This window comes from Protopterus annectens, chromosome 2.part1 (assembly GCF_019279795.1).
Source record: "Protopterus annectens isolate FY-2018-M chromosome 2.part1, PAN1.0, whole genome shotgun sequence".
Classification (NCBI taxonomy): Eukaryota; Metazoa; Chordata; order Ceratodontiformes; family Protopteridae; genus Protopterus; species Protopterus annectens.
Genome location: NC_056729.1, coordinates 1,442,811,267 through 1,442,835,759, shown reverse-complemented (window position 1 = coordinate 1,442,835,759; position 24,493 = coordinate 1,442,811,267). Strand labels below are relative to the sequence as shown.

The 24,493-nt window shown below is 42.6% G+C and overlaps 1 protein-coding gene across 2 annotated transcripts in view; it reads right to left on the bottom strand.

Moving 5' to 3' along the window:
- Window positions 1-24,493, bottom strand: part of GRK4 (G protein-coupled receptor kinase 4) — a 1,249,698-nt gene that overhangs the window by 716 nt on the left and 1,224,489 nt on the right. The window contains exon 15 of one of the 2 annotated variants that reach the window (XM_044062922.1): window positions 7,622-7,756. The exons of the other annotated variant lie outside the window; for it this stretch is intronic. Within the exon in view, the coding sequence (XP_043918857.1) occupies window positions 7,622-7,756 (135 nt within the window). The remainder of the gene's footprint in view (window positions 1-7,621; window positions 7,757-24,493) is intronic. 2 annotated transcript variants of the gene reach the window in all.

Below are 24,493 nucleotides of genomic sequence, written 5' to 3'. Positions count from 1 at the left end.
GCACACAAAACAAAGAGGTGTCTGCTAAAAACGCTATTTGTGTTGCTGTGGGAATGCCAGAAAAAAAGCCATTTATGTTAAGTCTAACTCTTCTCTTAGACTGCTAAGGTATTTCATTATGAGAAATTTTACATTCCCCTCAGTGAATATACACTCCAATTCACAATTGAAACTTTACTTGCTTATGCAGAGTAACCTTATTTGAAACAGTTTCAACAGCAGTTTTAAACCAAGTTTCAAATTTCTAGGTAAGGAATCAATTGCATATCCTTAACTGTCATGTTCTACATGTAAATGCACACTTTGCAGACTGAACTGCACCAAGATGTATATATGCTACAATACATTCTCAATGTTACTGTGCTTGTATCTCTTATTAACAAAGTTGTATTGAATGCACTAGACATTTTATTTTTTCTACTCTGTGAGCCTGGGTTATAACTGAAAATGGTCAGCAGACCACTGCATCTACCCAGTTAAATTGGAAATTGCATACAGTGTTTATTTTTTGTAACTCTCCAATGCACCACCACTGTCTTGGACATGTATATTCTTAATACATTAGAGACAGTCACTGACGTTACTAATGCAATTTTGTGGAAACAGAGGCACTCAAATATTCACCATTACTGACATCACTGAATGTGATATACTGAAACAGAAATTCTGTCAGTACTGACAGGTAGTTTTGGACTTAAGAATAAGATGAAATTTAGGGGGAGCACATCAGTTTGACTGTAGGCATGTACAGGCTTTTGAGATTCAGGGTGAGCAAGGGAAAATTCCATAGTTTCAAAACCAGAAGAGTACTCCGAGAAAAGCAGTGCATGGTATCAGAGGGGGGAGAAGCAAGGGGTTATCGAAAAAGTTACACCCCCTTCATACACTCCTGTTTGGTCCATGTGGCCAAATTGGAACTTGGAGAATGGTAATCAATTTGGGCTCAGTAAATAAGTACACACCAGAAACATCTCTCCTATTACCAGCAGTTCCAGAGTTAATGGCTAGGCAGTCTCCCTACAGTGCAGTGCAGTATTTTTCAGTCTCAAGTGTAGCTAATGGATTCTTCTCAACACCTTTGAGTCTTCAGTTATTCAAGAGGTTTGCCTTCAGATTTGAAAATTAGAAGTACTTAATGAGGAGGTTGCCTCAAGGATTTCACTCTCTGCTTTATTTCAACATGTCACTGGGAAGATTCTTGAATCCTTACATTTGGAAGGCAAGATAATATAGTACATAGATGACATACTGATCCAAAAGAAGCAGAAGAGGAGCATTTGGAGATTTTACATTTGCTATGTACAACTCTCAGCCAAGCTGGACTTTAGCTGAATCCTGAGAACGCAAAATTATTGGGAAGTACAGTTTTTGTGAATGCAAATCATCAGGAAAGGCTAGAACCATACATACCTAGCACATGGAGGCCATTTAACAAATTTCAGCCAATGACCGTAGCTGACTCATAAAAGTTTTAGGGACGTACTTTCATAAGGCATTCATAGAGGACATGTGAACATGGTTTAATTCTTGTATGCTTTGTTAAAGGGTGAGTTAGAGGTGAACATTCCCACAAAAAAAAAAAAATACTCAGAAGCGGTAGAGACATTTCAAAATGTAAAACCAGTTTTTTTTTTTTTTTGTCACACAATGACTTTGCTGATACCAGACTCAACATCACCTTTTTATATGCAGGCACCGGCTGCTAATTATTACATCAGTGAAGTATTACTGCAGAAATGGCCTACAACATTATGCACAGCACAGCATACAGTAAAGAATGGATTTACAGACTATCTCAAGACATCACTGGAATGTCAGTGGGAAAGAAACAGGAAAGACACTGTGGATTTTGGACAACTGAAAACTCAGATGCCTCACACTGCCTTAAATCATTATTAGAGAGCTCAAGTAGCGGTATTAATTCTACACAATTTTCAGAGTGGTTGCCAGACTTTGAAGAGAAAGGAGTGGAGGCAGAGGAAGGCAGAAATACCATTTGCCAATGTTGCTACATTATGAAGAACTTGCACATGACTGTGTAGAACAGCAGGAATTGGTGCCATTTAAAAGTGATTATCAACAGAGAGAATATTTTTTATTGACGGCTGAAGAATCTGGTGGGAGGACAAATTTCTTACAGGTTATACTACATATATTCCCAAGAGAAATCACACAATATATGTGAAGTTACCTGGGACTATGCTGGCCCAAAGTGTGGAACTGGAAGCAGTCCTTATCAAAGCAGCATTGCAGGGAACCTTCAAACATTTTTGTCTGACAGATCATATGCAGTCATGTCCCTTAGCCTACACTTAGATGTATGGGGGGGGGGGGGGAGTTATAGATGCTGGTGGTAAAATGTTAATACATGCTTCTGTTTAGCAGTAGTTAGTTCAAGTAAGGGAACCATACCTCTCAACTGTCCAGATTTTCACAGAATGTCCAGATTTTTGCCTCATATTTTTTGTCTGTTTTTCATAAAATTGTGGTTTTCTGGTAAATCACTGGCAAATCATTGAGGACCGAAGTCAGAAAACAATGGCAGACATTTTAGTTTTGTCTTTCATATCCTTCAGAAAATTCATGCTAATGCAAAACCTGTTATTCTATCAACTTTCAAAAGCTTTTAAGAGCAATATTTAAAAAAAAGTTTCCCTATTTTTAAGGCCTTTGTCCCCCCCATTATTTGTGGTTTTGTCAAGATTTCCTGCTCTAAGAGGCTTAGAGGTATGAAGGGAATGGCTATCTTTTATAGTACCAATCTGCTGGGCAGAATGCAACAGTAGATGAAGCAGACAAAACATGTAGCTATGCATGGGACACCTATTTACTGTCGCACAGAGGCAGATGTATATGCTACCATGTCAGCTGAACAATTAGCTTTGTTAGATTTGTCCGTGATCCAGGCTACCAAAGGAGATCTACTTATTTTACAGCAATGTGTAAAGGAATACTGTGGAAAAGATAGCTTCTTGTATTGTAAACAGACTGAGCAAAACTTTAGCATATATTGCAATGGAATTGTTGTTCATAGGTTGGTACTAGGCTATCAGCCCTAGGGCCTATGCAAGAATAGCCATAACAATTCCCTGGCTATTTCTTCCCACACTATTTACTTCCCTGGACCTCTGTCTAGCAGGGTGACTGACGTGATCCCCGGGGTGAATTTCCTTTCTCCCATCCAATCGTCAAGTTCCTTTTGAAGAGGACCAAAGAGGCACTCTGCTTGACATGTATGGGCAATCTATTCCAGAGTCTGGGGAGTCTCTGGGTCAGGAACCTATCCCTCCAGCATGTTTTGTTTATTGTGATGACAAGGTTTAGATCCCTGGAGCGTGTGGCTCTGACGGATTGGGATTTCTTTAAGTGTAGCATGTCCAACAGCTCTGGGTTTGACATGGCCTTGTATGTTAAGCAAAGATCACCTCTGAGTAGATGATATGCGACAGAGTATAGCTGGAGTTTTTTAAGGCGGTCAGCGTAGGGCATCTGCTTTAGGCCTGTGATTCTTTTAGTGAGGTATTTCTGTGGCCTTTCCAGTTGTTGTTGTTAAAGTTGTTGAAGTTAAATCATCACGTAGTGGCACATATTGGTTGTTCAAAGTTACTGGAAGTAACTAGGTTGAACTTTTGGCATTCATATTTAGAAACATATTGAGAGCAGACAGTGGAAGATTTGGTTTACTTGCAAACCAATGACACCAACCGAAAGCTGCATAGAGTTCTGGCTACAGATGGTCCACAGCAAGCTGTATAGATTGACTTTACTGGCCCATTACACAGAGCGAAGGGAGGGGGGTCAGTATGCATTAGTAGTATACTTTTCAAGTGGACAGATGTTACTCCTTTAAATAGATGCTTTGCTAAAACTTCTGCAAAAGCGGTCCCCAGACTCCCTGCTTAACTCAGTTATTTCCTCCAAAGTTATTATACTGCAGTCCTGGTCAGTTAGCATGTGCTAAAATGGTACAGGAAAAAGTAAAGTTGAAGGGTAAGACTGAATTTTTAATAAAGATTTTTGTTCAGGCCATCATTGGATAAACAGGTTGTTATAAAAAAAAAAAAAGTGTAAAATGCACCTCAGAGCATCTAGAACCCCCTCTCCAGGCTTATCCAACCATAACGCAGTTCTTTTCTCCACAGTTATTAGAGTCCAGTCTTGCCTAGTAAGGATGCATTCAATGAATGAATGCAGGAAGAAAATGAAGACTAAAGACAAACTGAGAAAAGAAACTAATATTGATGGTGTGTGTATGCCAGGATGGAGGGCAGACCGGGGGGGGGGGGGGACTGGGTGATGTGAACTGGGGGGGCAGTGTCTTACAGCCCTATGCCTAGGTTGCCAACTCACCTAAGGTGAGCCCTGTCTGGCATACAGAGATCATAATCACTGTACAGTCATAAAATGAGTCAGGTGTACTATTAACTTATTGTAGCTTTGGGCAATTAGTCTCTCTTTTTAAAAAGCAGATGCCAAGAGTTGCAACTCACCAGTTTGTGAAATTGCCAGTATATGAATTAAGAAGCAAACAGTCACAGACTTTGAACAATGAAATTCCTTGCTTAACTCACTAATGCTCACAGTGCTAATGATACAGAAGAACTGGAGGTGGGATCCCTAGAAAAAGGAAGAGGCAAAAAACAGAAATAAATGGAATCTATGGAACAATAGATGCAGAATCATGTACTCAGGAGGACTTAAATCCCAGGGAATGCAGGAAATGAGAGATTTATATAATTCTGGAATGAACGATTGCTAAAAAGCAAATGTGTATAATGCATGAAAATGAAAAAAAATGTTTATTTTTTTATTAATATACGTGTACCGATGTCATTACTGAATATATGCAAATTTAATAAAGGTATTTAAAAAATATTGCTGATAGCACTGATCTTGCTGTGCTGTTAATCACAGCAGCAGTAGTAGTGTGGGCTGCTTTGTTCCATTTCAAGCCAACAGCACTTGGGAAAAGTCCACATACAGCTCTTTTATTCCCTTGTAACTTAGTTGCTATAATGTGCTTAATCATGGCAATTCAGTATATGTGATTAATGGTGTGGGAATTGTAGTGAGAGAGAAGCTTCAAGAAGGCAGTAAGGGATGTCATCAGAATTAGTGATAGACTCATGGCAATCAGACTCCAGCCTAAAGATAGGTCAGCATTCATAATCTCAGTCGACACCCAATAGCAGGACTGTGTTATCGAGGAGAAGAGTATATTCAGATAGCAGTTGAAGGACCTACTTGATATAGTAGGACAATATGAATTGGTGTTGATAATGGGTGACTTGAATGCACATATCAGGACAGATAGAACAGGATATGAGTCCACATGGGTGGGGTAACAGGAATAAGGAAGGAGAGGCCATTCTAGACTTCTACCTGCAAACAGGTTGATAGTAGCAAACACATGATTCAGAACAAGAGACAGAAGAGTGGCCAACTCGCAACTCAGGTAGACTTCATCCTAGTAAGGAAAGGGCTCTGGGGTAGAATCAGTGATTGCAAAGTCATTCCCAGTGAAACAGTAGGCCCACAGCATAAACCACTGGTTGCCACAATCAGATGCAGGCAGTGGTCAGAGAAGGCTTCAAGGTCAACAGAAACCAGGCTGAAGACCTGGAAGTTGACTGGAGAGAAAGTACAACAGTTCAAAGAACTACTTAGGGCTCTAGCACCCCAGTAAGAGGAAGAAATAGGTGACGCTGAAGAATGGCAGAGCCTCAAAACAGCGTGTGTGAGGTCTACAGAACAGATGCGTGTCCCAGTCAAGTATGGAAATAAGGTACATAAGGAAAGCTGGTGGTGGGACAAGTCCAGGATGTCCTTAAAAGAAAGGAGGAGTGCAAAAAAAAGTGGGAGACAGAAATGACGGACAAAGCTAGGAAGGAACACTAACAAAAAGGCTAAGAAAGGAGTTGCAGTAGCAAAGAACAGGTATTAGGGCACTCTACCAGCTTCTGGAAAGGGATTCAGTAGGTGGTACAAAGGAACTACATCAGACTGCAAGGCAAAGACAGGAAGACAAAGAAGACAGCCAGACACCCTTCATAAGGGATGCCAGCAACAACCTGCTCACCAGTCCACATGACATCAACAGCAGATGTAAGGAGTACTTCCAAAAGCTTCTGAATGAGAAAAACCCTACATAAGCTGTACTTCCCCCGACACAGATTACAATGAGAGAAGAGAACCCCCCCTAGAAAGAATAGGAACAGCAATAAAGAAAATGAAGTCAGGGAAACCAGTAGGCTAAGATGAGGTCACAGGAAATATGATAAAGATGTTGGGTGAGATAGGGAAGAAATGGCTTCCTAAGGGTAATCATAGCAGCGTGGAGAGAAAGGCATATCCCAGATAACTGGAGAATAAGCATACTTATGCCAGTGTACAAGAACAAAGGGGACATCCACAACTGTGGACAGTACAGATCAAATTCCTGTTACATTGCATGAAAGTTTTGGAAAAGGTCACTGATAAAGGGATACACTGACTGACAAAGTAGGAATGGGAGATGAGCAGTTCAGACTCTGATCAGAATGCATTACAACTGACCAAATGTTTACATTGAGACAAATAGTTTAGAAGAAGCTGAGAGTGTACAATTGGGCATTCCTAGACTTGGAGAAAGCATATGACAAGGTCCAAAGAAAGCTGATACGGGCTGTCCTATGGTGGTTTGAAATCCCAGAAACACTGGTAGAATAACTGGCATGATGATGTTACAGCATCACTTGTTATACCTATATGAAAGGAATATGGGGAGATACAGCGCGGTGGTGCAGCGGTAGTGTTGCTGCCTCACAGCAAGAGGTTCTCCCGTTCGATTCTTGGCTTGGGTTGGGAGTGCCTTCTGTGTGGAGTCTGCATGTCCTCCCCGCGGTCGAGTGGGCATTCGAAAGACATGCGTTGAATGGGAATGCCTTCATTGAAGGTTGGGCGTCGGGCTGGCAACTCAACACCATAAAAGCCAACTGCCAATTATTAGCGGACCGGAGTTCTGCTGTGGTGACCCCCAACCCGGAAAAGCTGAAAGACAAACAGCAGCAGCAGCTTGCAAACTATGCCCCAGGGAGAGTCAAATCACTCAAAGGACACTATATGATACAATTAAAGCTGACAACACTATTATAAACATTTTGTTGAGCTGTCACTTCAAAAGCAATTGAAAGGCAAGAAAGATTTTATTCTTTCATACTGAGATATTTAAATATTCTAAAATCAAGAGACCTTTCTTAGGGTGACACAAAATTTAGACTTGTCAATAAAAGCTTACTCTTTCCCACTGGCTGTAGGTACAATTGCTAATTCCATGTTGCTTGCAGTGCAAAATACAGCTCAGTGCAACAAGAATGAAATGCAAAAGCAAATCAACTGTAGCTTTTGCCAGTTATGCTTTCTTTGTGATTTTACTTAGCTAGAGCCTCACATGTTTTATGGCCCTGTCAGCACAAGCAAACTATTGGTGGTACAACATACACTGGAGGTACATTGCTTCATACAGTGTCCATCTGAGAAATTCAAATTATTGGTATACTTATAGTAAATTTTGACAGAAGAGATTTTAGCATAAGGTAACAAAAGAAGTCAGTCTATGAAACTATGCAAAACTTAATCTTACTGCTGTTCTGCAAATTCGTTGAAAGACGCCTCTCTTAGATGATGGCGAGTGACATATACTTGCATCTAATTCTGGAGGTACTGCATCATCTGTATCATATGCACTGATGTCCTTAAAACACTCAGTCTCTATCATCTGGGGAAAGAGCACAGAAATGCATTAGAAACAATTGGTCTTCTTAGGATTATATTTCAGAAAATGAACTTAACTTCTCCTATCATAAGCGGCTTTCCAAGTCTTCCGCCTTTACTCCCTGGGATCTCTATCACCCTTCCCGTGTATCCCAAGATGGTGCCCCACAGAACATCAGCTCTCTTTGTGACTGCTACTTTTCCTTTCTCTTACCTCTCCTCTTCACCACGTGACTTCTGGTCTCATCTTTTTCACCACTTTACCACATAGCACCCCTTCTGCTTCTCTCTTTTGCTTCTAGATAAGCCATTTTACTGTTTTTATGCATACCTGTCTTATAAAGCATACCTCCTTCTGCAGATGATTGCCATCTACTTTGCTTAAACTGACTAAACATTTTCATTACATCATTCTTTTCATCCCATGTGTCAATGAAGCCAAATCCCCATTTGGTTCATCCCCCACCACACACACACACACACACACCATCAGAAGATATTAGAATGGAAAGATGAGAGCTGGGGATAGCAGTGGTCATCTCGTGGTAAGCTAGTGTGTTTTCAAGTACTCTTCTCAACCCTCCTATGGTCAGCCATGACAGTGCAATACCAGACAACACTTAGAAGATGCAATTGTGACTCCCTCTACAGCCAAGATGCTGGAGTGTCTAAGAAAGTAGTGCGGTTATATACCTTTCATGCCGGCAATGCTCTTTTTTAATAAATTTTTCGTCATCCTCCTACCCTGCAGAAGCCTTGTGAGTTCTAAAATCACTTGCCCATGTGAGATGCTTGTGCCTTTCAGTGCATGTACAACCACCTGACTGAGCTCTACACTATTTTGAGCATGTGATGCTACTGTAGTGGGCCAGGCCAGCCACCATCCCCTCAGGATGGGCAAACTGGCATCAACTGCTCACTCCTATACTCCTCCTCCACCCGGTCCCTCCACTGTCCATGCACTAGTTGTACACAGGTTATCCAGGGATCCCAATCCATGCTCGAAGTGGGACTTATACTAAATCCCTCCTCCTGAATGGGTGACATGGTCTTGGCTACTTATACTACTATCAGCTCCTTGCGGATTATGTCAGCACCTGTGATGCTAACAAAACCTGGGTCATATGGGACTTAAAGCAAGGCTTCAGCACTCTATGCTTGTAGTTACGGACTAACCTGCTACAGTTATTGTCTTCAATTACTGAACTTAACTATATTTTCCTTAACTTGTCCATATTGCAATTATTGTATAGTAGCTTTGCAAAGTACATTTGTGTACACTTACCATAAATGTAGATGTTCGAGTGTATTCACTGTTGCAGTCATTACACTTGGGTTATCCTGCTGGCAGGCTACCCTCAGTCGGACTGAATTCCAAAGTCTAGGTCCAGCGTCAGTTGCTGTCGCCTCTTCCCTGATGTCAGTGTGCCAGGGGTATAAAAGATGCAGCCGACGGCATTTTCTTTAGTTTTTCCTGCCCCAGATGTCAGGTGCCCCCAAAAGGGTAGGCTAAAAATATGCCAATAAACATGCATGCACCAAAATATATAATACCTTCATCTACAAGCAAATACACCACATAGGTTGTATAGATTAGAGAGGTGTAGATAAGTTCCAGCAAAGAGATGGGGGATGGTGGGTGGGTAACCTGGACTGCAACAATGAATACACTCGAACATCTACATTTATGGTAAGTGTACACAACTGTCCTATGTTCTTCGTGTTTCACTGTTGCAGTCATTACACTTGGGTTGAGTCCCAAAGCTATGGTTGGGAGGCTGGAGCTAAATAGCATTAGGAGCTGCTATGAGGCCCTGCAGAACTGCAGTGGCAAAGCCTGCCCTGGATTTAGAGTAGAGTGGTAAATGATAGTGCTTTGTAAAGGTGTGCACTGAACTCCAGGTAGCAGCCTCTAAAATGTCTTTGGTTGGTACTCCCCTGAGGAAGGCTGCTGAAGTGGCTGCTGCTCTGGTAGAATGTGGCCTAATGCCTTTAGGCACTGGCTTGCCATATTGTGAATAGCAAAAACTAATGCAGCAGCCTATCCACTTTGAAATAGTCTGCTTTGAGATAGGCTTTCCTTGTGATCCTGCAGCATATGCCACTAGTAGTTGCTCAGTCTTTCTGAAAGCTTTGGTTCTGTTCAAGTAGAAGCGTAGCTGTCTGTGTATGTCCAAAGAATGCAGAATTCTCTCCCCCTTATTCTGTGGGTTTGGATAAAAAGTAGGCAGATGAATAGATTGGTTAAGGGCCACACTGGACACTACCTTAGGCATAAATGTCGGGTTTGTCCTCAGAGAAATCCTGTATGGATAAAAAATGATAAAAGGTTCCACAGCCATGAGTGCTTGTAGCTCTGAGACTCATCTTGAGGAGGTTATTGCTAGGAGCAGAGCTGTTTTCCAAGATAAAAACTTTACATCAGCTGTAGTGGCTGGCTCAAAAGGGGGCAGAGTGAGTTTTTCCAAAACATAGTTGAGGTCCCATGCAGGTATTGGTGATCTCCTTGGAGGCCTTAAGTTTTTGGCTCCTCTGAGGTATTGCCTTACCAAAGGATGAGAAAAGATTAGTGGCTCTGTATTGTAATGAGCCAAAATGGCAGAGGCATGAATTTTAATTGATGAAAAGGATAGGCCTTTGTCCAACATCTCAGTTAAGTATTGCAAAATCTGAGGAATACTTGGTACTGCTGTGTCAATTCCTTGTGCCTGGTTCCAGGCACAGAAGCTCTTCCATTTTCCAGCATACGATTTTCTAGTACTAGGCCTCCTGGCCTCCAAAATGATATCCATCACCGCTTTAGTGAGAGGAGTGTTTTGTATGACTACATTATCCGCCATGCTGCCAGATTTAAGGTTTTGAGTTGGCTGTGCAGGATCTGATTGTTTTGTTGGGACAGTAGGTGAGGTATTTGAGGTAAGGTCCAGGCTGGGCAATGAGACAAGTTCTTTAGGATTGGATACAGTACTGGCGGGGCCAGTCTGGGGCAATCAGTATCATTTTTGGCTTCTCTTGTCTGACCTTTAGGAGTACCTTGGGGAGGAGAGGCAGTGGAGGAAAGGCATATACTGTTACGTTTTTCCAGCTGAAAGATAGGGCATCCACTTTCCATGCTTGTCTGTGATAAGTCCTTGTGCAGAATCTCTTTAGTTGGCAGTTGTGAGGAGAAGCAAATAGGTCTATGTCCGGGCATCCCCAGCTCCTTGTTATCATGTTGAAGACTTATGGATCCAATTTCCATTTGTGGGGATCCATGAGGTTTCTGCTTAGTTTGACTGTAAGAGTATTTATCTTTCCTGGCAGGAATTGTGCTTGCAGATGTACTTGGTAAGTCAATGCTGTGTCCCACAAAGTCATGGCTAGTCTGCAGAGGGGTTAAGAATGGGTGCCTCCCTGCTTGTTTATATACCACATGACTGTGGTATTGTCTGTCTTTATCAGTAGTTGTCCCGGATGAAGTAGGTCCTTGAGGGCTGTCAGGGCATTCTGAACAGCTAGCATCTCTTTTTGATTGATATGTAGATGCATTTGGTTGGCGGACTATGTGCCTTGAATACATCTTCCTGCCATGTGTGCCGCCCAGGCATAATCTGATGCATCTGTTGTCAATGTCTGCCTGGCTGGGGGTAAGGTGAATGGCTGTCCCTTATTCTGGTGACAGGCCTTCGCCCACCATCGAAACTCCAGGGAATGAGAGTAATTATTGTTTCCAGGCTGTGGCAATGCTGAGTCCAAACACTTTTTGGGCACCATTGAAGTTTCCTCAAATGCAGTCTTGCACATGAAATTAGTAGAATGCAGGATGCCATGAAGCCCAAAGCCTGCAGAATATTTCTTGCAGATAACTAGGCCTTTGCTGCCAACAGTGTGAAGTAGGTAGTCAGTTGCCTTTTTTTGTCTGGCGTGAGATAGGCCATCTGGGCAGCTGTATTTAAGCTTACACCCAGGAATATTATCTCTTGAGAGGGTACTAGTTTTGATTTTTGTTCGTTGACTGTGTACCCTAGGCATGGCAGTAATCTTTTTACAAACGCCAGATGCTGTAGTAGAATGTCCTTGTTCTCTGCTTGAATGAGGCAGTCGTCCAAGTAAGGATATATTTGAATTCCTCTGTCTGCAGAATGCAATTACTGGTGCCAGGCACTTTGTGAAGACCCTGGGCGCAGTAGATAAGCCAAAGGGCAGTGCAGAGAATTGATAGTGCATTGAGCCAGCTTTGAATCTGAGCTATCTTCTGCATGTTTGTCTGACTGGGACATGCAGGTATGCCTCTTTTAGGTCTATAAAGTCACAAGCCAAGCCTTCTTGCCCAGCATGGGCAGAAGCTGCTGTAAGGTCAACATTTTGAATTTTGGTATATCCAGATATGTGTTTAGAATAGATAGGTCCAGTATTGGTCTCCAGGCTTTGCCCTTTCTGGGTACCAAGAACATTCGTGAATAAAATCCTTGTCCCTGCTCTTGTTCTGGTACTTGTTGAATGGCCCTCATGTCCATGAGGGATGAGACTTGTTTTTGTGCCTCTGCCCATTGGTTTTTTGGTAGGTCTGGCCAACTGTTTGCCCTTGGCAGGGTATGAAAGTGAAACTTGTAGCCCTGTGACACTATGTCTAAGACCCATTTGTCCTGGGTTATGTGCCAATTTTGAGAAAAAAGTGCTAGTTTTCCCCCTAAAAGCGCTGCCAGAAGATAAGTGCTTGGCATAGGCGGGAGAAGTCACTGGGACGGTTTCCTGTAAGGCTGTGATTTGTCTTCTCCACTTTTGGAGGTAGAAGCACCCCATTGTTTAGACCTGTATGAACCTTGGGGCTTGGATCTGCCTCTTGGGCGTCTGTATCTGTCCCTTTGTGGTCTGTCCGACACTGGAAAGGACCAATTCTTAGTAGGCCAGTGTCTGCTAAATCTTGGAGGCTGTACCTGTAAGAAATCCTTGACTGTTTGCATACATTTAGCTTTGTCCTCCATTTTCTTAAACACCAAACAAAGTATCATGCTGTAATGGAGCATCCAATAATTTTACTTTAACATGATCTGGTAAATGTTGTCCCTTTAACCAAGCATGCCTCCTAATGACAGAACCCATGACAGTGGCCCTACAGGAGGCCTCCAAAGAATCAAAATCACATTGCAAAGTATGCTTTCCAACTTGCTCAGCTGCATGCAATAAATCCTGCATTTCTTTGTTTTCTGTACCTTCAGAATTTATCAACATTTTCTGTTTAAGCAGTGACATAATATATTGCTGATATTTGAGCATATGAAATTGACAATTTAAAGCTCTTATAGCCAAGGTAGCAGAGGTATAAATCTTCTTTCCCCATTTGTCTAATGCCCTAGAATCCCTGTCGGAGGGGGTAGGGTTTTTTTGCAGTGGATGCTTTGACCCCTTTGGAACTCTGAGAAATAGTTTCTGGGTCAGCAGCAGGGTTCTTGAAAAGGAATTTATGAGTGTCAGGCACCCTGTAGTACCTGTCCAGCTTAACAGGAGCTGGAGGTATGGAGTCAGGGGTCAGACTGGACTCTGAAAATACATCATCTACAATGTCTAACACAGGCAGAATAGCTAGGGGCCTGTGTTGTGGGAGTAAAAGAAAGTCCCTGAGCCTTTTCTTAGATTCAGAATAATCTTGGCTCTCCCAGTGGAAATGTTCCCTCATGGTATGCAAGGTTTCCCCAAAAGAGTAATCCTCAGGAGGAGAGGCTGAAGGGATAGATTCTTCAGCATCAGAATCCTCATAGGGAGGAAGAGTATTCCTGATCAGAAGAGGAATCTGAAGAAATGGAAACCTGATCTTAAGATTCATATTCTGTCTCTTGCCTAGGCCTATTATCAGGAGGGGGATGGGAACCCCTGATCAAAGTAATTAAGTCTTCGGCCATTTTGAGCATCTGTTTTTTGGGTATGGAGGCCTGACCATGAGGCTGTTGTACTTGTTTTTTTGTCTTTAAAGATGCTTTAATCTTTGCCTTTGTAACTGGAGTCATTTTAATGTACAATTGAGTAGGTCTGAAAACACCCTCAGAAGCCGATGCCTGCTCAGCGGCTCCGGACCCATCTGAGGGAATAGTTTCCGAAGGTCCAATACCTTGAGCTTCCAGTGGCCTAGGTGACTCCATGTGTGAGTCTGTAGCAGCCTGCGGGTCCAAAGTAGCAGGGGTCAGGGGCTGCGAAAGCACCTGAGAGCCGGCAAACTGGCGACTGGCTTAGAAGAAGCCTTGTCGGTTTTAGACCTCGGATGCCTGTCCTTTTCTTTCTCTTTGCGTTTCTTGTGAATTGCGGTAGTCGGTTGGCTATCCGACAGCATCGTGTAATTAAATCTTCTGCCAAAACAGTGAAAAGCAAAATCGTACCGGCGCTTTATAGTGCTCTGGTTAAATCTAGCACAAAACCGGCAACAAGCAACATCGTGGTCAGGGCCTAGGCAAGGAATACAGTAAGAATGAAAAATCCTTATGAGGTATTTGCTTCTCACAAGAAATACAATTAACAACTTTTTCTGACATCGGTCTGGAACAAGAAAAAAGTTTTCCCCAACGGGTACTTAGCTTTTAATGAAGACTTCGGATCTGAAATTCGAACACGAAAATCTCAGGAGTAGGTCGACTGGCACTTGCAAACTGCTTCTGCTTCGGGCACCGCACAGCAAGAAAGACTAAAGAAAATGGCGTCGGCTGCATCTTTTATACCCCTGGCGCACTGATGTCAGGGAAGAGGTGATGGCAACCGACGCCGGACCTAGACTTTGGAATTCAGGCCGACTGAGGGTAGCCTGCCAGCAGGATAACCCAAGTGTAATGACTGCAACAGTGAAACATGAATAACATCTCCACCATCCCTTAAACAGTATTCAAAAACAAGATAACACATACACACATTTACAAAAACAGGAAATGCTAAACCAATGACACAGTAAGTACATTTTTAACTAACGCATTGAAACTGGGGATTGGGAACAGAATCCTGACTGCTGCAATGCAGCATTGAAATAATAGACTTCATGGTCCAATGTTTTGTTTTCCTTTCTCTGGAAGAGGGCTGAGGGAAATTTCCATTACAGTCTGTTCCCCATCAAAGAAATGGCCCAAATATTAGTGTTTCCCCCAAAGGAGTGCATGTGTATACACACACACACAAACAGGGCAGCTACTAAGGTACACAGAGCTAATGGTTAATGTACTACAAAGTCAACGACCCACTGAGAGATGCTCTGCTTTACAATGAATGACAATTTACCTATACTACAAAGCTTTTATAAACATTAATATATACCGAACAAATACCACCATGAAAAGAATATGATTGAAGATACATACATATACATTTATAGAAAGAATAGTTGTGTAAAATGTTACCATAACCATAGATGTCCTTCTCTTCTATGTTGTAGTATTCCTTACAAATGGGTTGTATTCCACCCAATGAGCCAACATCCGGCTGGTATACAAGAGCTTAGAGCCACTCCCTGTATGTGGGATGTTGCACGTAGGCACATACATCAGCCATAAAAGGGACATCTGCATGTACCATCCTCAGAATAAGAAAGCCACATGAGGAAAGAACTCCCAGGAATCCTACATGGATCATTCTAGGAAACAGCAAGCTGTAGGGGGGAAGGTGGAGGAGGGATAGAATCCTGCAACATAAAAAGGAAAGACATCTATGGGTTACATAGATTTTACATAACTATTCGATGTCCTTCTATTCACTGTTGCAGTATTCCTTACATATGGGAGAATACCAGAGGTGAAAAGGGACCCAGGGAGGAGGATAAAGGAGAATCTAAGAGGAAGCATTTTCCAAAAATCCATGCAGAATTGCCCTAGCAAATCCTGCTCTGGATCTGTAAACAGTGTCCAATTTGTGATGTCTGATGAAGGTGTGAACAGATGACCACCCTTGAAGAAGACCCCTGAGGATGCAACTGACCTAGTGGAATGTGCCTTGACAGCTGCTAAGGTTTTTCCATGGAAATCATAAACACAATAGCCTTAGAAATCCATGTGAAAATGGTCTGTTTGGATTAAGGGGAGCCCAGAGCCCTGAGATGAAATGACACAGAGTTGGTCAGATTTCCTGACAGACTGTTTTGTCATGGTAAAATCCAAGTTGTCTATGCACATCTAAGGAGTGTAAAATCCTCTCACTAGAAGACTGAGGTGATGGGAAGAAGGTAGGCAGTTGTATGGATTGATTAAGTGACAATTCAGTCACTACTTTTGACATGAAGGTGTCAAGTTCTCAAGGACACCCTGTCCTTGTCGAAGACCAGAAAGGAGGCAAGGCCATTAATTCTTGAATCTCAGAAAACCTTCTGGCAGTGGTTAAACCTACCAGAAGCACTGTTTTCCATGTGCAAAACTTTAGGGAAATAGAAGCTTCTGGTTCAAAAGGGGCCTTGGTAAGTTTTTCCAATACATAACTGAGATCCCAGGGAAGAGGAAATGGTTTCCTAGGGGGTCGTAAGTGTAGGGTACCCTTTAGAAAAAGCTTAGCTTCTAGCCTGGAAGCTAGGGGAGGGGTCAAAGGAAATCAGGTAGACAATGCAGAGCAATGGACTTTAACAGAGGAGTAGGAAAGTCCACTGTTAACTAACACACACAGGTAGGAAATCGCTATAGGAGTGTCCGTACCAAAGGGATCCACCTTCCTTTTTGGTACCAAATGGAAAATCTTCTCCACTTGGAAATAAGATTTTCTAGTAGTGGGTTTCCTGGCCTCCTGCAAAACCCTTAGCATGTCCTTGGGGAATAGGTGCCTGAAAGGGATGGGTGACCACCCAGAGGGTTAGCTGTAGACTTAGCAAATATGGGTGGATCAATGATTCCCTAGTCTGAGTGAGAAGGTCCAGCTGGTGTGGTAACTTGCAGTGATGACCCTTGGCTAACTGCAGAAGAGGGAACCAGTGCTGTCTTGGCCAAAAGGGAGTCACTAACAAGATTTTCAGTTTGTCCTGTAGAATTTTCAGCAGGACTTTCTGAATTCAAGTGGAAGGGGGGGGCATAGAGAAATCTCCCCTACCGTGAAAATGAGGGGGCATCCACCTTCCACACTTGAAGATGAGGGACCCTGGCACAGAAGTGAGGAAGTTGTCTGTCCATAGGGGAGGCAAATAGATCCATCTCTGGAGCACCCCACCAGTGAACTAGGTACAGGAACACATCCCTGTGCAGCATCCACTCGTGACACTGTGTCATGGACCTGCTCAATGCATCTACCACAGAGTTCTGAGCTGAAGGAAGATACACAGCATGCAGAGCTATCTTGTATAAGGCAGGCAATTCCAGGGCCTTGATGGCCAAACAACAGAGGAGATAAGATTGTGTGCCCCCCTGTTTATGTACCAAAGGACTGTGGTACTGTTTGCAAGGATCTGAAGTGGTCCTGGCAGGAATAAAGTGTGAAAGGTCTGTAAGACTAGAAATAAAGCTCTCATTTCCCTGATATGTTCCTGCCTTTCTTTGAGAATGGGACCAAAGCCCCTGAACTTTCCTGGAAGCAAAGGTTGCATCCCACCCCAAGTCTGAGGCATCTGTGAAGAGTTGCTGAGCTGCTTGAGGAACCTGTACAGGAAGGCCAGGGTTCTGATGGAGTTGCTGCATTCACCAAGCTACCTCTGCTTTCAAGCAGGAAATGAGGGGGATTAGGATAGCTAAAGGATGAGCATGTTGTGACCAAACTGTCTTGAGAAACCACTGGAACTTTCTCATGTGTAGCCTTGCAAGGGGTAGCATGGGAATGGTGGAGACCATAAAGCCCAGCAGTCTCAGAAATTTCCTGGCTGTGATGGAAAGGAAAGGCAGCAGAGCCTCCATAAATGCCCTGAGATAGGTTGCTTTCTCCACAGGTAGAAAAACCATAATGAAATCTGTGCAAAACCTGCACCTCAGAAAGATAAGATCTTGACTTAGAGTGAGACATTACTTTTTGAGATTTACTGTGAAACTCAGTGCTTCCAGAAATGGAATGTTTAAGTTTAAATGTTGAATGGAAGAGTCGCAGCTGTTGGCCAGAAAAAGCAGATAATCTAAATAAGGGTAAACTTGAATTCTTTTCAGCCTTAAGTATGCAATGGCTGGGGCTAGGCACTCTGTGAATACCCTTGAAGCAGTAGAAAGACCAAAGGGCAAGGCAGTAAATTAAAAGTGCAAAGAACACACTGAGAAGCGCTAAACTTTTCTAAGAAGGGGGTGTATGGGTATATGCAGGTATGCATCCTCGAGGTCCAGAAGCGAAGAAAGCTTGCAGGGGACCAGGGGCAGAAGAGTGGGTATGGATAGCATTCTGAAGGAACGAACTACCAGGAAGGTGTTTAATAGGGATAGATCCAAGAAAGACATTCAAGGGCCATCTTTCCTTGGTACTAGAAACATCCTGGAGTAAAAACCCCTTCCCTGCTGGCCTGGAGGAACAGACTGAATGGTGCCTTGGTTGGAAAGTTGGTCCAGAATCAAAGTAAACAGATGTAGTTGACTGGAGGGAGGTTGAAGAATTCCCTGAAAGGGTGGGAGGGTCTTCCAAGTCATGAAGTATACATTTCTTATATAGAAATCACCCAGAAGTCCTGAGTGATCTCCATCCAAGCTGGTAGGAAGAGGTGGAGGCGAATGGACAAAGGGGTATGACTTGGAACAGGGTGCAAGGCATCACATAGAACTTTGTCTTGGCTAAAAGGGCTGCTGAGGAGAGGTCACAACAGCAGCTGTAGGAGTCACAGACTTGTGTGGGTGCCTCCTGGGAGGCTTGTGGGGTCTAGTTCCAGAAGGAACAGAAGTGGAAGACTGAGCAGATTTCCTAACAAAGAAGTCTTTGCAGGGAAATGTCTATGAAATTCTGGAACTGGTGAAACCAGAAGGTGTTTCAAATCCTGGAGTTCCTTATCTGTTTCCTGCAGAGACAAAACTCTGCAGCTGCTTTCCCAAACAGTGAGGAATTGTCAAGAGGGGCATGAAGCAATTTTGCCTTGATGTCATCAGGAAGTGCCTGGAGATGTAACCAGGAATGTCTTCTTAGAACAGAAGCAGAAGCTGCTGCTCTGGCTGAGGCCTCCACTGCATTGTAACTGCACTTAATAGAGTGTCTAGCTACCTGAGAGAAAGATAAGAGAGTAAGGGCCTGAGATTTATTCTCTGAATCTGGCAAAGAGGCAAGAGCCATGTGTCTGATAATTAATTGCCCTGATAGCCAAGGCAGAAGAGGTATACACCTTCTTGCCCAACCTTTCCAAAACTTTCCTTTCCTTATCAGAAGGAAGTAGTTTGATAGCAAGTGATAACCATGAGGACTTATCTGAGGTAATGGAAACCACAGCAGGATCAGCTGAGGGGCATTTAAAAAGAAATTTGCAATCCTCAGGGACTTTATAGAAATGATCAGGCCTCTTTGGAGCAGGGACTTATCAATCAGGTGTCTTAGATGCAGCCTTAAAAACATCTAGAAAGGCTAGCAGGACTGGATGGACTGCTGAAGGTGTAGGAGCCTCAACCTGAAGCAGCTCATATCTCTTTTGTTCTTCAGAGATTTGAGAAAAACCCCACTGAAAAACTTAATTTTATTAATAGTTTCCCCAAATGAAAGCTCTTCCATGGGAGAATCCCCTCATTTAACTCCTCCTCTGGGGAAGTATATTCCAGTGGATAGGGAATTTGAGTGTAGTATTCTAAAGAGTATTCATCAGATGAAGACTCCTCAAAAATCTGTCATGAATATGAAGTTCAGTAGTAAGACCCTGGACCCATGACGGCTGCATTGGAGATGAGGCAAAGGCTGGGCCTGCTGTGGGTGAAGGCAAAGCCATAGGCCTCAATGCCATCAGGGCCTTGATGAGGCTCTGTGAAAAAAAACTTCCCAACCTGACATAGGAGTAGAAGGAGCCAGAACATGCCTAGTCTTTTGCTTCTTTACATATTTTTCCTATTGAGAAGAGTGAGCAGATGTAGGCCTAACCTCTGGTAATTTTTTGGACAAGGAAGCTGGAACAGTCTTCTTCAATCACTAGCCGCAGGTCCCCCCAGGTTGTTCAAAGTGGATGTCTGCGTAGCCTCAGACACACTAAGATCCGCACTCCTGACAGCTTCCAAACCAGTACTTGCTGAGGGAGCGGACCTTACCTCCGATCATACCGCCGGGTTTTCATCTACCTCAAGGGGTACGTCGGAGGAAGCAGGCATAGCTGAAGAGGATTTGGACCTAGCCTTGCTGACCTTCCTCTTTACAAATGGCTCAGAAGCACTTGTGGAACCTTCCATAGTATCCCTAGCTAAACGTTTAAGTCTTTGGTTTTCTAAGTATAAGTTCAAAGCTGACAGACAACTGCGCAAATTTTTAGGGACAAAGGCCTGTCAAATAGAACAGGACTGGTGGTTATGAGTTGGTCCTAAACAAAACAAGCACAGCTCATGACTATCCTTATGTGGAATTTGTCTTCCACACCTACACTTGCCCTTCCTGGATGACATAAACAAAGTAAAAGGCAGTAGCAATATATAAAATCCCCTATAGTGTCCTTATCTGAAATTGTAAGACAAACCAACGGCAGACTGAACGTATGAGTCAACCTTTACGAAAGGTGGCAAAAAAGTTCAGAGGATGGTATGTGCAGACATCCCTTTTATTTCTGCCATTATCTGTGCCTACATGCAGTGTCCCACATACAGACAGTGGCTCTAAGCTCCTGTATACAGGCTAGACGTTGGGTGGAATACAACCGATATGTAAGGAATACTGCAACACTGAATAGACTGACATTAACTGGTTTTCAGAAAACATTTATGGAGTTATTGGTGCCTGGGTCTCTGCTGGAAAGGGCCATTTTCTCAGTAAGACACTATCCAGTGAACAAACATAAAATAAGGCACATGCCGTTCATTTAGGATGCAAGATAACAGGCTGAATTGCTTTGTTTAAACACCCTTTTACACCAACAATTGTTTGGCTGGAAATAAATATCACCAAGTTAATGACATCTAGGCATTTTCTAATATTTTTTTATGTTTATTTATCATTCCCTCATTATTCAGGCAGGCTTATTAGGCACAACTGCCTTTTTTCAGGGGCATCTCTTCCTAGCACTGGTCTAGGATCATCTCCCTCTTTCTAGCAGGGTGCAAGGGCATTACATAGTTCACTGGAAACTTAAGTATACACACGGAAGTCTCATCTAAATAGGCAGTCTGCGTCTATTCAATCCAACCACCATTTAATTAGGACAAACTGTACCACCGCTGGCCTTGTGTTTTAAGTGTTAGACGCATCCAGTCTTCTGCATATATTTTAGCCTGCAAAGTGACTAGTCTAAAGACAAATGCTTCAGTGTCCTGGTTTGTAAGCAATAGCCTTACAATCTGTAAACCATTCTCCAATGACATCCTGCTGGTCGGCTTTTACGGTCTTCCCAATAGACACCGACATTTACTTCTTCTACTCCAATTATTTTTCTTATATTTTCTTTATTTCGTCTAGATCTGTTACTCACATTATTTATATTTATTTGACATTTGTTAACATTTGAGAGTTGTACGAGAGATTGGACACTAAAGAGGGAGAAAAGGACCTGTACCGATTAGCTAGACAGAGGGACAGAGCTGGGAAAGATGTGCAGCAATTAAGGGTGATAAAGGATAATGAGGGAAAGGTACTCACAAGAGAGGAGAGTGTGTTGAGTAGATGGAAAGAGTATTTTGAGAGGCTGATGAATGAAGAGAATGAGAGAGAGAGAAGGTTGGATGATGTGGGGATAGTGAATCAGGAAGTGAAACAGATTAGCAAGGAGGAAGTAAGGGCAGTTATGAAGAGGATGAAGAATGGAAAGGCTGTAGGCCCAGATGACATACCAATGGAAGCATGGAGGTGCTTAGGAGAAATGGCAGTGGAATTTCTAACTAGATTGTTTAATGAAATTCTGGAAAGTCAGAGGATGCCTGAGGAGTGGAGAAAAAGTGTTTTGGTAACTATCTTTAAGAATAAGGGTGATGTGCAGAGCTGCAGTAACTACAGAGGGATAAAACTGATTAGTCACAGCTTGAAGTTATGGGAAAGAGTAGTGGAAGCAAGGTTAAGAAGGGAGGTGATGATTAGTGATCAGCAGTATGGTTTCATGCCAGGAAAGAGCACTACAGATGCAATGTTTGCTCTGAGAGTGTTGTTGGAGAAATACAGAGAAGGTCAGAAGGAGATGCATTGTGTCTTTGTAGACTTGGAGAAAGCATATGACAGGGTGCCTAGAGAAGAGTTGTGGTATTGTATGAGGAAGTCGGGAGTGGCAGAGAAGTACGTAAGAGTGGTACAGGATATGTACGAGGGTAGTGTGACAGTGGTGAGGACTGCAGTGGGAGTGACAGATCCGTTTAAGGTGGAGGTGGGATTACATCAAGGATCAGCTCTGAGTCCTTTCTTATTTGCAGTGGTGATGGACAGGTTGACAGATGAGATCAGACAGGAGGCCCCGTGGACTATGATGTTTGCAGATGACATTGTGATCTGTAGTGAGAGTAGGAATCAGGTTGAGGAGACTCTGGAGAGGTGGAGATATGCTCTAGAGAGCAGAGGAATGAAGGTCAGCACGGCTAAGACAGAATATATGTGTGTAAATGAGAGGGAGGGTAGAGGAATGGCGAGGATGCAGGGAGTAGAGTTGGTAAAGGTGGACGAGTTTAAGTACTTGGGATCAACAGTTCAGAGTAATGGTGAATGTGGAAGAGAGGTGAAGAAGAGAGTTCAGGCAGGGTGGAATGGGTGGAGAAGAGTGTCAGGAGTGATTTGTGACAGACTGGTACCAGTAAGAGTGAAAGGGAAGGTCTACAAGAGGGTAGTGAGACCAGCTATGTTATATGGGTTGGAGACCGTGGCATTGACAAAAAGGCGGGAGTCAGAGCTGGATGTGGCAGAGTTAAAGATGTTAAGATTTGCAATCGGTGTGACTAGGATGGATAGGATTAGGAATCAGTATATTAGCGGGTCAGCTCATGTTGGACAGTTTGGAGACAAAGCAAGAGAGACAAGATTACGTTGGTTTGGACATGTGCTGAGGAGGGATGATGGGTATATTGGGAAAAAGATGCTAAGGATGGAGCTGCCAGGTAAGAGGAATAGAGGACGGCCTAAGATAAGGTTTATGGACATGGTGAGAGAGGACATGCAGGTGGTTGGTGAGACAGAGCAAGATGCAGAGGATAGGAAGAAATGGAAAGAGATGATCCGCTGTGGCGACCCCTAACGGGAAAAGCCGAAAGAGAATGATGAATGATGATTTGACATTTGTTAACTGGGTTAGTCCATCTGAGCCAAAGCCCTTTTTCAGCGGAGACCTGAGGAGAAAATCTCCAAAATGAAGAATTGTACAAAATTAAAAAAAAATAGATTAAACAAACAAGAACAAGTAAAACAAATGTGGAATAAAAGTGATAAGTACAAATGTTTACAAAACAAATTATATACAAGAAGAGAAAAGGGAAAAAAATTCTTACAAAAAAATACAGGCAGAGTGATCAGAGTACAGAATAATAATTTTGTATACAGATTGCAAAAAAGTGTATATATTACAAAGGCTATTAGGTAGCATGAAATTTTACAAGAGGAGTAGTAGTAGAAAGTGGGAAGACAAGTTAGAGGAGGAACAAATAAAGGGAAAAATGAAAGGTAAAGGTAGAGGAGTAGGTAAGAAGAATAAAAACAGTATTAAAGCAAATAATTAGAGGGCTGAGAAGTAGAGTAGTAGACAGATATTTTAAAAGGTCAGGAAGTTAAAGGATGTGAAGAAAGGTAGGAGGCAGAGAGGAAAGAAAGGGTATGGGAAAAGAAAAAGGGAGACAGGAGGAATGGGCAAGGAGGAGGAAGGGCAGTAAATTTAAGTGGAATGGTTACAAAGACACCTCCTAGAGCTGCATAGGTAATGTCTGAGAGTCATTTTGAATTCTTGTGCATAGGAGATATTTCTTAGGGTAAAGGGAAGCTTATTCCAAGAGAAGGAAGATACAAATAAAGGTTTTGTCCTAGTGATGTTTTAGGTTTGTAAATCTCTAAGAAAAGTTGGTCAGAACTTCTAAGGGGGCATGATGGGTTATAGAGGGAGACAAGAGAGGATATGCTAGGGCAGAAGGATGGTTTATTTAAGATAGAATGGATTAAAAGAAGTTGAGAATATATGACTTGGTTAGGAAATTCAAACCATTTACGATTCTGGAGTGCAAGACAGTGATGAGATTTTTTTAGGCAAGTTAGCAACAAATCTGATAAATTTGTTATATGTGGTTTCAAGTTTAGACAGAAGAGAAAACTGCAAGTTAGTAAGAACTGGAGGGCAGTACAGGACATTAGGAAGAAGAAAAGCCTGAGCAAGTGATATTCTGGAGTTAGGGGTAAGGAACCTTTGGTTTCTATACATCAAGTTAAGCTTTTGATGAGTTTTCTTTACATGTTCTGTACATGGAAATTGAATTTTAGTTGGTCATCAATAATTACACAATGTAACTTTTTTTGTGTTATTTAAGAAAGAGATGGCGAAAGAGGATTCAAGGTGACAAAGATTTATTAAGAAATAGGAGGGGTTTTGTCTTTTTAGGGTTAAGGATAAGATTATTATTAGTAAGCCAAGTTTCAGTGAGGTTAAAGGAGGTTTGGGTAAGGTCAACAAGATCAGAGGGATTTGCCAGCAGATGTAATGATAGTTGAGTCATCTGCATACTGAATGAGATAAGATGGAGGACAAGATGTGTGAAATTGGTTAAATATGTTGAAAAGAAGGTGG